Source organism: Actinia tenebrosa, unplaced genomic scaffold (genome assembly GCF_029948245.1).
Source record: "Actinia tenebrosa isolate PJP-AT-01 unplaced genomic scaffold, QUT_ActTen_1.0 PGA_scaffold7__59_contigs__length_16204524, whole genome shotgun sequence".
In the NCBI taxonomy this organism is placed as follows: Eukaryota; Metazoa; Cnidaria; class Anthozoa; order Actiniaria; family Actiniidae; genus Actinia; species Actinia tenebrosa.
In genome coordinates, this window is record NW_028292584.1 from 4791170 (window position 1) to 4803822 (window position 12653).

Here is a 12653-nt window from a genome sequence, read left to right on the forward strand (position 1 = left end):
GAAGTTTATGTTTGGGCTCCCTGTGCTAAAAGTACCCAGCAGTCGTTGCGGGATTTTTTCCCTTCAACATGGCGCCGGCAGCAGCAGAAGCAAAGAAAGAAAAGGAGACAAAAAAAGAAGAAAACAAGACTAAAGATGAGCCGAAAAAAGAAGAAGAGCTAGAATTAGTAAGATGAACGTCTTGTCTTAACACGAGTGTTTTCGTATTTTAGTCTTTTTGCGTTTTTTGACGCAAAAAGTACGGTTTTCTCATCAACATGCCGGTCGTGACTCATCAAAAATTTTCAGTGAAAGCGTTTTCTTTGATCGTAATTTTTTTCTTTTTAACTTCATAGAGCGAAGAAGATCGCCAGCTTCAAGAAGAGCTGAACATGTTGGTCGAGAGACTTTCGGTAAGTTTGTAGTTTACTTTGGTGACATAATATGAAGTGCGAAAGACTAAGTTTTGCTTGCTTGACAGACTACACATAACTTATTGAAATTTTCCTCTCACTTTTTGACAAAGTACGATTTAATTGAATAGTAAATTTAAGCTTTTTTATTCAACTTGTAAACCTTGTCCCTAATTTTAATGATAACGGTTTAAAAGTCGTAAGAAAGTTTTTCTCTTAATTGTTTGATTTGATTGAGGGAGTCCACTCTAGTTAAGGGAGAAAGATGGGATATAAGCTTAATTCTTCGTTAGCACAATTTAAATTAAAACACATTCCCATAAAAGGTTTTAAAAACTTGCTACAGGCTTGTGTTTGGTGAACAACATACCTTAAATAGGACTGAGGTTTGGCAGTTTAATTTTTATGACAGCCGCTGACCTTGGACTTTACAAATCCAGTGCTCTGATTGCCTGAACTACCAGACACACCTGGCAATGTTATATGTATCTTAATACTGAATTGTTTGGTACCCAACCCTTGAAATTCCTAGATTTTAAATTGAATCGTTACATTTTAGGAATCCAACGTTGGCCTTCACAAACCGGCACTAGAAGCGCTAAGGACACAGATACGAGCAAGTACGAGCTCAATGACGTCTGTACCAAAACCACTAAAGTTCCTTAGGAAGCATTATACTGGGCTGAAAGAGATTTATGCAAAATGGCAAGATGGTGAAAATAGAGTAAGCAAAAATAAGAATTCCTGCACAAAGTTGATTTACAAATATATCCATTTACCAGATGGGATTCTCCTCTGTTGGGGATGTTTCTGTAGCGTTTTCACGTTTAGCTTTATTTATAAGTTAGCTATTCATATTCATAGATATCATTACAACCATTCTCAATCGCATGCACCATCTATGGAAACGCCTTGATTGATGTCCACCAAAAGCTTCTTCATCACGACAGAAACAATTGCTAGAGCGGCTCGTGTGATTTAGAATGGCTGTAATAGTCTTCACTGAGATTTGTGAATTTGTGAGATACTCCACAATCAAAATATGATGTTACTTGTATCATTTTAGCATTTTTTAGCTGACATCATATCAGTTCTGGCAATGGTGAGTGAAAGCCGAGAGTGTCTTAAATTCAGAATGCTTGGTTCAAAAGAACCCCTTGAATCTTGGGGACATGAATATGTCAGGTAAGATATTATGCCATTAAGCTATAATTTGAAAATACTGCTGCCTTCTGTAGGTGGCAGAGAGTTCAGAGGAGCTGGGATGACCTTGCCCCCCCCCCCCCCCCCCCTCTCCCCATCCCAATTTTGACTAATACCTATATATGCCAACCAGAAATCCAACAAAGTAATGTCACAAAACTTATGTTTAAGATAGTTCTCAGTGGCAAGTTTTATTGATATGAAGTCCATCCATTGGAACTTACTTAATCTTTTTAGGCACTTATCAGAAGAAATTAGAGCTGAGTACACAGAAAAAATGCTAAAAGAAATAACTGTGGAACAACTGGTGGCCTTAGCTATGGAGATTATACCGTATGACATGCAGCACAATGCCGAGACTGATGCCTGTGATTTACTGATGGAGATTGAACAACTGGATAAGCTGGAAAAGCATACAGATGAGAATAACTTCCAGAGAGTCTGTCTCTATCTAACCAGGTAACCTACTTAAAAACTTTATACAGTACCATCAATTATCCTCCCTCTTCCATAAGGTGATTAATGTTAACTTGTGCATCAATGTATACATGTACACCTTGCAGTTTGCTGTAGCACAGGGCTTAACATAATGGCCGGACAGTCAGCAAATATGATAGGCCAAATTACAGTAGTTTTAGCTCGGTCATACTGCACCTCGTTTATGGCTCAATATTACTGGTCAATATGACTGGCAAAGATTTGGCCGGACAAGTTCCAATTCTGGGCCCAGACATTGTCCGATGTCTGGCGTTATGTTAAGTCCTGTATTTACAACCATCATTTTTCCTTTTACCATAAGGTCCACCAGACATTATTTATGTTAATTTGTGCATCTATGTATACATGTACAGTCATGATGACTGGCCAAATTAGTTTTAGCTTGGTCATACCTTGCTTCTAGTTCATCATTACTGGTCAATAAAATATAATTATTAATATTTTAATGATTATTAAAGTAAGCAGCAAAGCAAAGATTTGACCGGACAAGTTCCAATTCTGTCTGAACATTGTCCCATGACTGATTGCCATTTTAAAGCCCTGTAAAATAATTCCGATTGTTTTTATTTTATAACAGTTGTGTTAACTATGTGCCTGAACCAGAGGATTCAACGTTACTCAGGACAGCACTCAGTATATTCAGGAAATTCGACAAACTACCAGAAGCTCTAAACCTGGCCATTCAACTTAATGATATTGAACTCGTTAAGGAGATATTTACATCTTGTGCAGGAGTGTAAGTATGATCAAAATTATATTTTAGTAAGCAAATACTCTCATTTTGAGAACAATACCAGTTGATTAAAATTCCACAGGTTTTGGTTGAATGGCTGAATATTTTAACACATTATATTAATGGGTATTGTATGCAACAGGGATTATTTTACAAAGAACATGCTATTCACGAGTTGACAATCTTTACTTTTTCATGATCATGCATCACAGGAAATATTAAATGAATGTGATCATGATCCTGTTAGATTCAGTTTATAAATAGACAATCTTTGGAGATATTTTACAGCATATCAACTAAATCTCATTTCGTCATCATCAGCAGCAGCATAATCAGCATCATCATGATCATGATCATCACTATCAGATTCAGTAAATGAATAGCCAATCTATGAGATATTTTGCAGTATGTCAACTAAATCTCATTAATACATTTCTAAAGAGAGGAAAAGAAGCTGATTCAGCGTCAGATGGCATTCATGTTGGCCAGACAGCAGGTGTTCCTTGAACTGGATGAAGACATGGATGATTATGAGGATATCATGGAAATCATGTCTAACTCACTGTTGAACAAGAACTTCCTGAGTTTAGCAAGAGAGGTGAGACTCTGATACACATGTTATAATTATGTATGCTATATACTGTACAATGCATCAGTTTCAAATTCTCTGTGTACTCAGGGTTAACCTTGATTTTGTGTAGGATATTCATGTGTTCCAGTGAAGGTCCATTGAATGAATTTCAAAGTGTTCATATTGTTGAAGTTATGCATTTACCATTGGTATTTGAGAATATTTAGACCCTGAAACCTGCTTACCCTGAGTAAATGAGTACAAAGATATAACTGTACTTATTCAAAAATAGTCTACTGGACTAGATGTATGAAGTAAGATTGAATAAGCTCATCTGTATTTTTTTCCATAATTTTATAGTTGGACATTATGGAACCAAAAGTTCCTGAAGACATCTACAAAACTCACCTTGAAAATAAAGGTAAGTTATTAATATCTTGAGTCTTCTATGAGGTACCAGCAGGAAACTAAGTCAAGGTATTTGGTCACCATTCAAGTTAAGGGTTTGAAGGGTGCGGTACAAGCAGGGGAGCAACATTGAAAACTTAGTAACCACAACAAAATTTGTACAGTGTACAGGGCTTAAAATAATGGCCGATAAGCCACCTGTCAAGATGACCAGCCAAATTAGTTTTAGCTCAGTCATACAGTACCTCGTTCCTGGCTCAATGTTACTGGAAGAAATGTCCAGCAAGGAAAAAATTTGACCGGACAGGTTCCAATTTTGGAAGGACATTGTCCAATGTCCGACTGTTATTTTAAGCTCTGGTGTAATCACATTTGGCATCAATAGCTTATTTTATATGCCAGCAATCAAAAGCAAAGAGCTACTGAGTGATCATAATGAATCTACATGTAAGAGGAAGAATCTAAATCTATCTATGTTTTAAAATCACAGTTTTTTAATTTTTAAATTAATAATTTTGTCTCACACAGGAATATCTAGTGGTGTGTCTTTAGACTCTGCTCGACAAAATCTTGCATCTTCATTTGTCAATGCCTTCGTTAATGCTGGCTTTGGTGCGGACAAACTCTTAACAGAGGATGGAAATAAATGGATTTACAAGAACAAGGAACATGGTATTGAGTCTTATATTATATTGCTAATTTTTAAAATAAAGGGACTCAAGGGTGACATAGTGGTAGTCCACTTGTCTCTCACCTCTGAGGTCTCATGTTCAATCCCTGGACTTGGCATCGCATGCAAGTAGAGTTTGTTAGGTCTCTCCCTTGATTTTAAAGAGACTCAAGGGTGGCATAGTGGTAGAACACTCACCTCTCACCTATAGGGTCTCAGGTTTGATTCCTGGACTCGGCATCACATGTGAGTAGAGTTGGGTCTCCCTTGATTCAAGGGTTTTTCTCATGCCTTTCTGCTTTTCCTCCCTCCTCAAAACCTAAGGTATGATGAGTACAACTGCTTCTCTTGGTTTGATATTGCTATGGGATGTCGATGGAGGCCTTACGCAGATAGACAAGTACCTCTACTCATCTGAAGACTACATCAAGGTATGAGCACAATATTTGTTGGGGTTCCGGTGTCTTAAACCACAGGAAGCCCAATCATCACCTTCTCTGTCTTTTGATTTCAGGCTGGTGCATTATTAGCTTGCGGCATTGTAAACTCAGGTGTTCGTAATGAGTGTGACCCCGCAAGAGCTCTTCTGTCAGACTATGTTTTACATAACAGCAATATCATGAGACTTGGATCTGTCGTTGGGTAAGTACTCAACATAACAACCAGTTAGTCTCAGGTCATAATGACCAGCACTACTGCAACAAAGATTTTTCCCCCTGAATACCCCATAATGCCTTGCAATCCAAGATAGCCACCCTGTTGCTGAAGTAGTCCATTAAACCCTGAGGCCACCTCTGAAGTTTTGGTCCAATTCCTTGACTCAGTGATCCATGTTTCAGAGTTTGATACTATTTAAAAGACTTTAAAGGTTATTGCTTTTATCATCTATCTTGGTGATATTGCGCACATTGTTAAATTGCAATTCCAAAAGTCTAGATAGAAATATACACAAATAAAGGATACTTGCATTGTGTATATTGCAAAACAAATAATTCCATGCGAAAAAAGCTCTGACTTACTTTTATGCCTCTCTCTCCTAGTCTTGGCCTTTCTTATGCTGGATCCAATAGAGAAGACATCCTTTCTCTTATCCTCCCAGTACTGAGTGATTCTAAATCAACTACAGAGGTTTGTATATCACATATTACCCTTTACATAACTACTAGTACATACCATACAGAATAATTAGAGGGTAGATAAAGAGGCAAAATAATATACTTAATAAATTATAGGCATTATAGTGTAAATAATAAATATACTCTAGTTTAAGGGTGGTTAAGGGAAGTACACTTGCTTCTCACTTCTAGGGTGTAGGGTCCTATTCCTTAGTAGATTTTTAGGCATCTCTTACTTTATTCAAGAAATTTTCTCCAGGTTCTGCAGTTTTTCTCCCTCGAAACCTAACAAACTTAATTCCAATTCGATCTGTGAGTTAACCATGGCCACACTTTGTTATTGTCCAGAGGTTATTTCAGTTTATGGATAAAATTTGAAGGTTGTTTTTAAATAATATTAATACTACATACTGTAGAGGTACATGTATGCTATAATTCATAATGGTTATAATTAATGTTATCTAGGTTATTGGTATGGCTGCCGTGGCCTGTGGTATGGTTGCCATAGGAACCTGTAATGTAGAAGTGACGTCATCCATCCTTCAAGCCATGATGGAACAATCAGAGACACAAGTTAAAGACAACTTCACACGGTTCCTTGCTTTGGGTCTAGGCCTGACTTTCCTCGGTGAGGACCTTTGAATTTTTTTAAATTGGATATGAGTGTAAATTTATGACATTATACTGAGATGGTATACAAATAAAGACTTTATCCCTACATTAATTCATCTATTCTATTCATTCCTCTATCTATCATTGCATCCATTCATACTTCTGTTTATCAACCCATCTCATCCATTCACCTAATTTATTTTCCATTTAATTTTTAGGCAAACAAGAAGCTGTGGAAGCTACTCTTGAAGCTTTGAAAGTACTTCCACAACCACTCGGAAAATGGGCTTCAATATTAGTAGAAATATGTGCATATGCAGGTTAGAAACTATGCTAGAAATAAAACAAATATTTAAAAATCCCAGTTATGAGTCCCACCCACTTCACCCACCCCCCCCCCCCCCCCCCAACTTTGTTTTAAGCACACCCCTAATATCTTGTGTTCATCCATGGTTCCACTCCCATAGTTGCCATTGCCCCACAAGCTCAACAAATTAGCTAAATACCCTTGAATATGAACCATAAGCCTATCAAAAAGCTCATACGAATAAGTATATAAGCTGTGAATTTTATGGTAGTCTTGCAGGTAAAAGATAAAAGGTTAAGGTTATTTATTTTGATTCAACCATGTGGGACTATATGATTTGTTATATGCCTTATTTTTATACATGGATAGAAAAAGTATAGACCCCTTGGATGTGACATCAAAGCAGCTCAATCTGATGGACAAAACAAAAGAATTCCAATCTCCAGAGAATTGGAACCTATTGTTTTGTCCTCAAGATTGAGCTGCATTCCAACATACTACAAGGGGTCTATATTATGTGGATCAAGTGTGTATATACATGGATAGAATGTGTATGTGGGTGGATCGAAAAGACCTGGATTGCAATGACTGTGGATTGAAAAGAGTGGTTACGGATTACTGTATATAGCTAGTTATTTGTGAGCTGGTTTTACTTGTTTAAAGCTTAAATTTTTGTTTGATTTTCAAGGAACTGGAAATGTCCTAAAAATCCAGAAGCTACTTCACATATGCAGTGAACACTTTGATCACAAAGAAGGTGAAGAAAAGGAGAAATCCAAAGACAGCAAGGACAAGGATAAAGACAAGAAGGAAGAGGAGAAAGAAGAAGATGGCAGTCACCAGGGTATTGCTGTGCTCGGCATTGCACTGATTGCCATGGCAGAAGAGATTGGTTCTCAGATGGCATTGAGAGCTTTTAACCACTTGGTGAGCAGGACTGCCCATTACTTGGGGGGGGGGGGTATTTAATTTTAAACACATTATGACATACCCCCCTTGTCCACACCTTTTTTTACTGTTTCTTTTGGTACTGACCTCCCTTTGTCCATTGTGAAAATCCCTGAAGCTTCTCACTATTGAACTTGATATCAAACAGAGACTGTGTAGTGGGTACTGAATGCTACACAATACGGACATTTAGAACGGCTATTTAAAAACATTTATAGAGAGCATTTTATGATGATTTTACTAAGACAATTGATATATTTATATTTAACAAATCTCCCATGGTTTTGTGTCTTAGCGTGGTATGTCCTCTTATTTACCACAATATGACATCAACAGCTGGTCAAATTCTTATGTACTCATGAGGGGTAGCCTAGTCCACATGCATCCAGTCTTTTCTTTGTCTGACTTATGAGGAAGCTAGTGTAGCCGTGCATAATCTTAAATTCTAATAATATTGTATTTATCTTTTTTCCCACTTAGTTGCAATATGGTGAGCCAGTGATTAGAAGAGCTGTACCCCTTGCTCTTGCGATGCTATCTGCATCCAACCCCCAGCTACCCATTGTAGATACGCTAAGTAAACTGTCTCATGACAGTGATGCCGAGGTAGCTCACAATGCTATCTTCTCTATGGGAATAGTTGGTGCAGGTAAGAAGCTGACATTGGATCATGTATTGCTGCAGCATTGATAGGGACATAGCGAGGTCTCGATTATAGGGGGCACAATGTACCATTTTCCTGCAAAACCCACAGAAATCCTGCATGAATTAATTAAATTTTGGTGCCAAAAGCAAACTTTAGAGGGGGGAATACACTAACCCTCCCCCGTGCCCCCTCCCTACACTAGTGGTGCATGGAGTGACAAGTCTAATTTGAATCTATGGGAGTCACCACTAAGTTGACATTTTATTATTATTTTAATACAGGTACAAATAATGCTCGCTTGGCTGGAATGCTGCGCCAACTTGCAATGTACTATCATAAGGATGCTAATAACTTATTTATGGTTCGACTTGCTCAGGTATAAATACAAAGATTTTGTTTTTCAAAGTTTTTCTTTATTCATCCATCTATACATCCATGCTTCCCTCCATCCCTCCATACATCCATTCCATCCATCCATTCCATCCATCCACCCACCCATCCATCCATCCACCATCCATCCATCCATCCATCATCCATCCATCCACCATCCTTCCTCCCACCCATCCATCCATCCATCCATCCATCCATCCACCCACCCATCCATCCACCATCCATCAATCCATCCACCATCTTTACACCCACCCATCCATCCATTCTTTCATTAATTTCTTTATGTTTTCACTTTTAGGGTCTGGTACATATGGGTAAAGGCACACTCACAGTTGGTCCATACCATAGTGATAGGAATCTTCTAATGCCAGTAGCTGTTGGAGGGCTTTTGACTACGCTGACAGCATTCCTTGATGTCAAAAATGGTACAATATCCTACCCCACCCCTTTATTTATTGTTTGCTAAATGAAATCACTGGAAATTGGGTAGAAATTTCAGTCACCTCTGGAGTTACGTGGTTCACAGAAGCATCATAAACACTGTAATATTATTAGACTTGTTTCTTGACTTTTTTAAGAGCTTAAAAAATCTAGCCTGTTTACTGGAAGTTAATGAAGTAACTCCACCCCATCCCCCAGTGGCAGAAAATGTAACCTATGGTTTTTATTCTACAGTAATACTTGGAAAGTCACACTACACTTTGTTCCATCTCGTCTCGGCTATTCAACCTAGAATGTTGGTAACGTTTGACTCCGAGCTCCAGCCATTACCCGTAACAGTCCGCGTAGGACAGGTGAGTACTGGGGCCAAATGACGTCATTTGGGGTCTATCAAAGGATCTTTCTCTATGATCTTTCACTAATACTGGGAATCCAAGAATGGGCATGCGATATTGACTTGTCTCTCCATCAGTATCTCCCCTCATGAATTTATACTAATGAATCGTTTTTAAAAGCAAGAAAAAGCAAAACCTTTTCCATGATACAGGGGCTGGAAATGGGTTGAATTGACTTATGTATTCTAGTGTTGGGATTGGTAATGTGTCTTAGAACGTGGACTCGGGATGTGACGTTATTTGCGACAATGACGTTCTCACCGTGTCTCCGGTACCTTCAGCCCATTCTCAGGAACTTAGGGATATACCCCTGGGTTCCCGAGGATACCTTCAACCATAAACCGTCTCTCTGCGACATCGTCTGCAACTTGTGGAATAAAGCAGAAGTGGACTAAAGGAATTACGATAGACTCCCCATCGCAAGTAACGTCGTATTGTATTCTCGCTCCTTTAGTTTGGATTTGATTGTGATTGTTTCAGGCCGTGGATACTGTCGGACAAGCAGGAAAACCCAAATCTATTACTGGCTTCCAAACTCACACTACACCTGTCCTTCTCGCAAACGGTGAAAGGGCGGAACTCGCAACTGAAGAATGTATCCTTTACCTAACGTTAACATTTGATGGAGAAACTCCTCTATATTAGCCTTCTATCTCGTTCTTTTCACTACTCGCTTTCCTCTCTTTTCGTTCTCATACCTTTTCTTCCATTCTTTCCCTCTGTCATTCTCATCCATCTCTTTCTCTTGCACTCTCCTCATGTCCCATCGCTACTTTAGAAACGAGCGGTAGCCCGAGTCGAGTTTAGACACGCAAAGGCGCTTGGGATTGCTACAGGGGAACGAGCTACAATCTTCAACGCTTTTGACGAGTTTAAATCATTGTCAGTGAGAGTTATTTCAATATTTGTATCTGCCATGTATATATATTTTTTCGCACTCCGCCATGTTTTTTTGCATGCAAGTATCCCCTGTAACAATCCCAATCGCCTTTGCGTGTCTGAACTCAACCCAGGCTGTCGCTCGTTTCAAAGGTGGCGAATTGGCTGAGCGAGAAGTTCTCTGCCAGAGACTGGAAAAACAAAAAAAAGGAAAAACAAATTGTAACCTACGGTGTTTTTTTCTCTTTACGTTTATCCTGTTTTTCCTTAATTACTTGTTCAGATATTTCACTGGCGCCAGTCATGGAAGGATTCGTTATACTCAACAAAAACCCAGATTACGAGAAAGAAGCTCTAGGTTGAAGACTGAACAGCATTAGATAAATCTCGATACAAAAACCAATATCCCTTATATCACGCAACTTTAAACCGGAGTGCAAATTTTGAGTGAGAAATAAATACTCGGACTACGCACTCCGTGCTGTGCTTTTCCATTTAAGGTAGCCTGTAATCCATTGGTTTTGAGTCACCCTTAAAAATTTTTCGTTTGATCTGAGAGTTAGTTCCCTAGCAGTCTTTCTCGTAGACAATTTTTGGCTGAGAAAATCTCCAACAAAGGAGACTCTGTTACAGGAAGTGAGTTAGCTGTGCCTGATTCAGCTAGCCCTGACTTAGATTAGCTCAGAGCGGTTGTTTCAGGGTTCGATCTGTGCGTTAGCCATCCCATTCAGTAGATCATCCCAGAGATTTTTTCAGGTTTGTGAGTTAGCCGTGCACAAGATCAGCCCAGAGGTTGTTGCAGGGCTCGATCTTTGAGTTAGCCATGCCCTGACTTAGACCACCTCATAGGTTGTGAGGTTATATATCAATATCGAATCCGAGGGGTTCCAAACACCAAGAAACTGAAAACTGATGACAACATGACTCCAAAATCCTGATTCCAGATTACCTTGAAGAACTAAAAGCCATCTCTTTATGGATTATTTTTGGTCACTAGGAAAGCATTGCTCCAGTGTCTGAATAACAGGATCTTGCACAGGCTTACCAGACTTATGCTGGGTTTCCTGTGTTATCGTTGGTCTCCTTTGGCGGCGTAAGTTCGTTATGTGATTTCCAGCTTCACAAGATATAGTTTCGGTTGATGTTTTCGCAATAAAAAGATGTAAAATAAACTTTGTTTCATATTCAATTGATGAAATATGACTCGAAAAGAGGTTTTGCACCATCGCGTGCCAGCGCCTATAATTCATCTTGGGCTGGCTGTGGTTAGATGGCAAAACAATAAAATTCCTTTGCTCTCGGAATTCTTTCTCATGTAAATCGATTGCATTGTTCCTGCCATCTAACATGGCTGTCGTCACGTGATGGTGTAAAAAGTATTCGAATTATTAATAGCGAAAAAAATAACGAATATGCGCCTGTACACCAAGAGACCAACGATAGCACAGGAAACCCAGCATGTTCCTGGGCCTTGAAGCCTGTGCCGTCTCAAAAGAAAGCTTCATAACAAGTTGCTCTTCTTGTAGGGTACTAACTCCAGTATTTGCTCAACGTATCGTGATGGCTAGTGATATCAAAGGGTGTAAGGAATTTCTCATACTGTTAATGTAATAGTGTTTCTTTAAAAAATTAAAATAAACAAGAATAAGAAAAATGTCTTTGTTCGAGTACATTGAGAAAAACAGCCCCCCTGCCGTGTTGGCTTGTTTTGCGCTGTATAATTTTATTTTTGAATTATACTTCAGTGACAATTTCTGTTTTTGTACGATTATGATTCCAAAACCAAAAAAATTGAAGATTATTATGATTTTTTTTCCCTTCGGTATTATTTAATTAACGTAAAGAAAGAGGTACACCCACTCGATGCCGGATGTAAACTGCTGCTTCGTGAATTTATATTAATGGATCCGACAAGCTGAACTAATTCATTTGCTTTTGAATTCAATTCATGGTTCTGAAACCCTTTAGTTACCGTTGCTATGTTACAGTTTACAGTTTATTTCATAAAATTTAATACAATATATAAAAAATAGCACATAAAAAAAAAAAACAAATAGCACAGCTTCTAGTCTCCCTCGCATCCGTTTTTAGTGTCGGTCGTCACGCAACGCTCCCTCCCCAAGTGAGCGTTGCGTGACGACCGACACTAAAAACGGATGCGTGGGAGACTACACAGCTTCCTATAGGCTTATAACAAATTATTTAGAATATTTCAGAATTTAAAGCTCTGATCGCGGAAAAATAATTATAAATCGTTTCAATAGTTTACTGTCCTGCGAAAAGAATAGAAAATTGCTCCGTAATCCTTGTAGTGCTCTTTAAAACAGAGTTGTTTGTGGGACAAGATTTTAATTCCACTGATTTGATTGGCCGTAAATTATGACTTTTCGTTTGGTTGGGCATCCTGTGTATCACAACGGTTCATTGCGTCCGATCGGTGCTATT

General features: G+C 38.6%; 1 protein-coding gene across 1 annotated transcript; it reads left to right on the forward strand.

Annotated features, from left to right (window-relative positions):
- Positions 1-47: 47 nt before the first annotated feature.
- LOC116287649 (26S proteasome non-ATPase regulatory subunit 2) lies at positions 48-11380 on the forward strand. The gene is made up of 21 exons (XM_031694335.2): positions 48-167; positions 336-392; positions 952-1116; positions 1459-1577; positions 1833-2054; positions 2671-2829; positions 3268-3424; positions 3758-3818; positions 4334-4477; positions 4800-4906; positions 4990-5117; positions 5516-5603; positions 6056-6218; positions 6421-6522; positions 7198-7436; positions 7938-8106; positions 8385-8479; positions 8792-8918; positions 9169-9287; positions 9810-9924; positions 10492-11380. Exons 1-21 carry the CDS (start codon positions 69-71, stop codon positions 10569-10571), a joined length of 2715 nt encoding a protein of 904 aa, XP_031550195.2. The 5' UTR covers positions 48-68; the 3' UTR covers positions 10572-11380.
- Positions 11381-12653: the final 1273 nt, after the last annotated feature.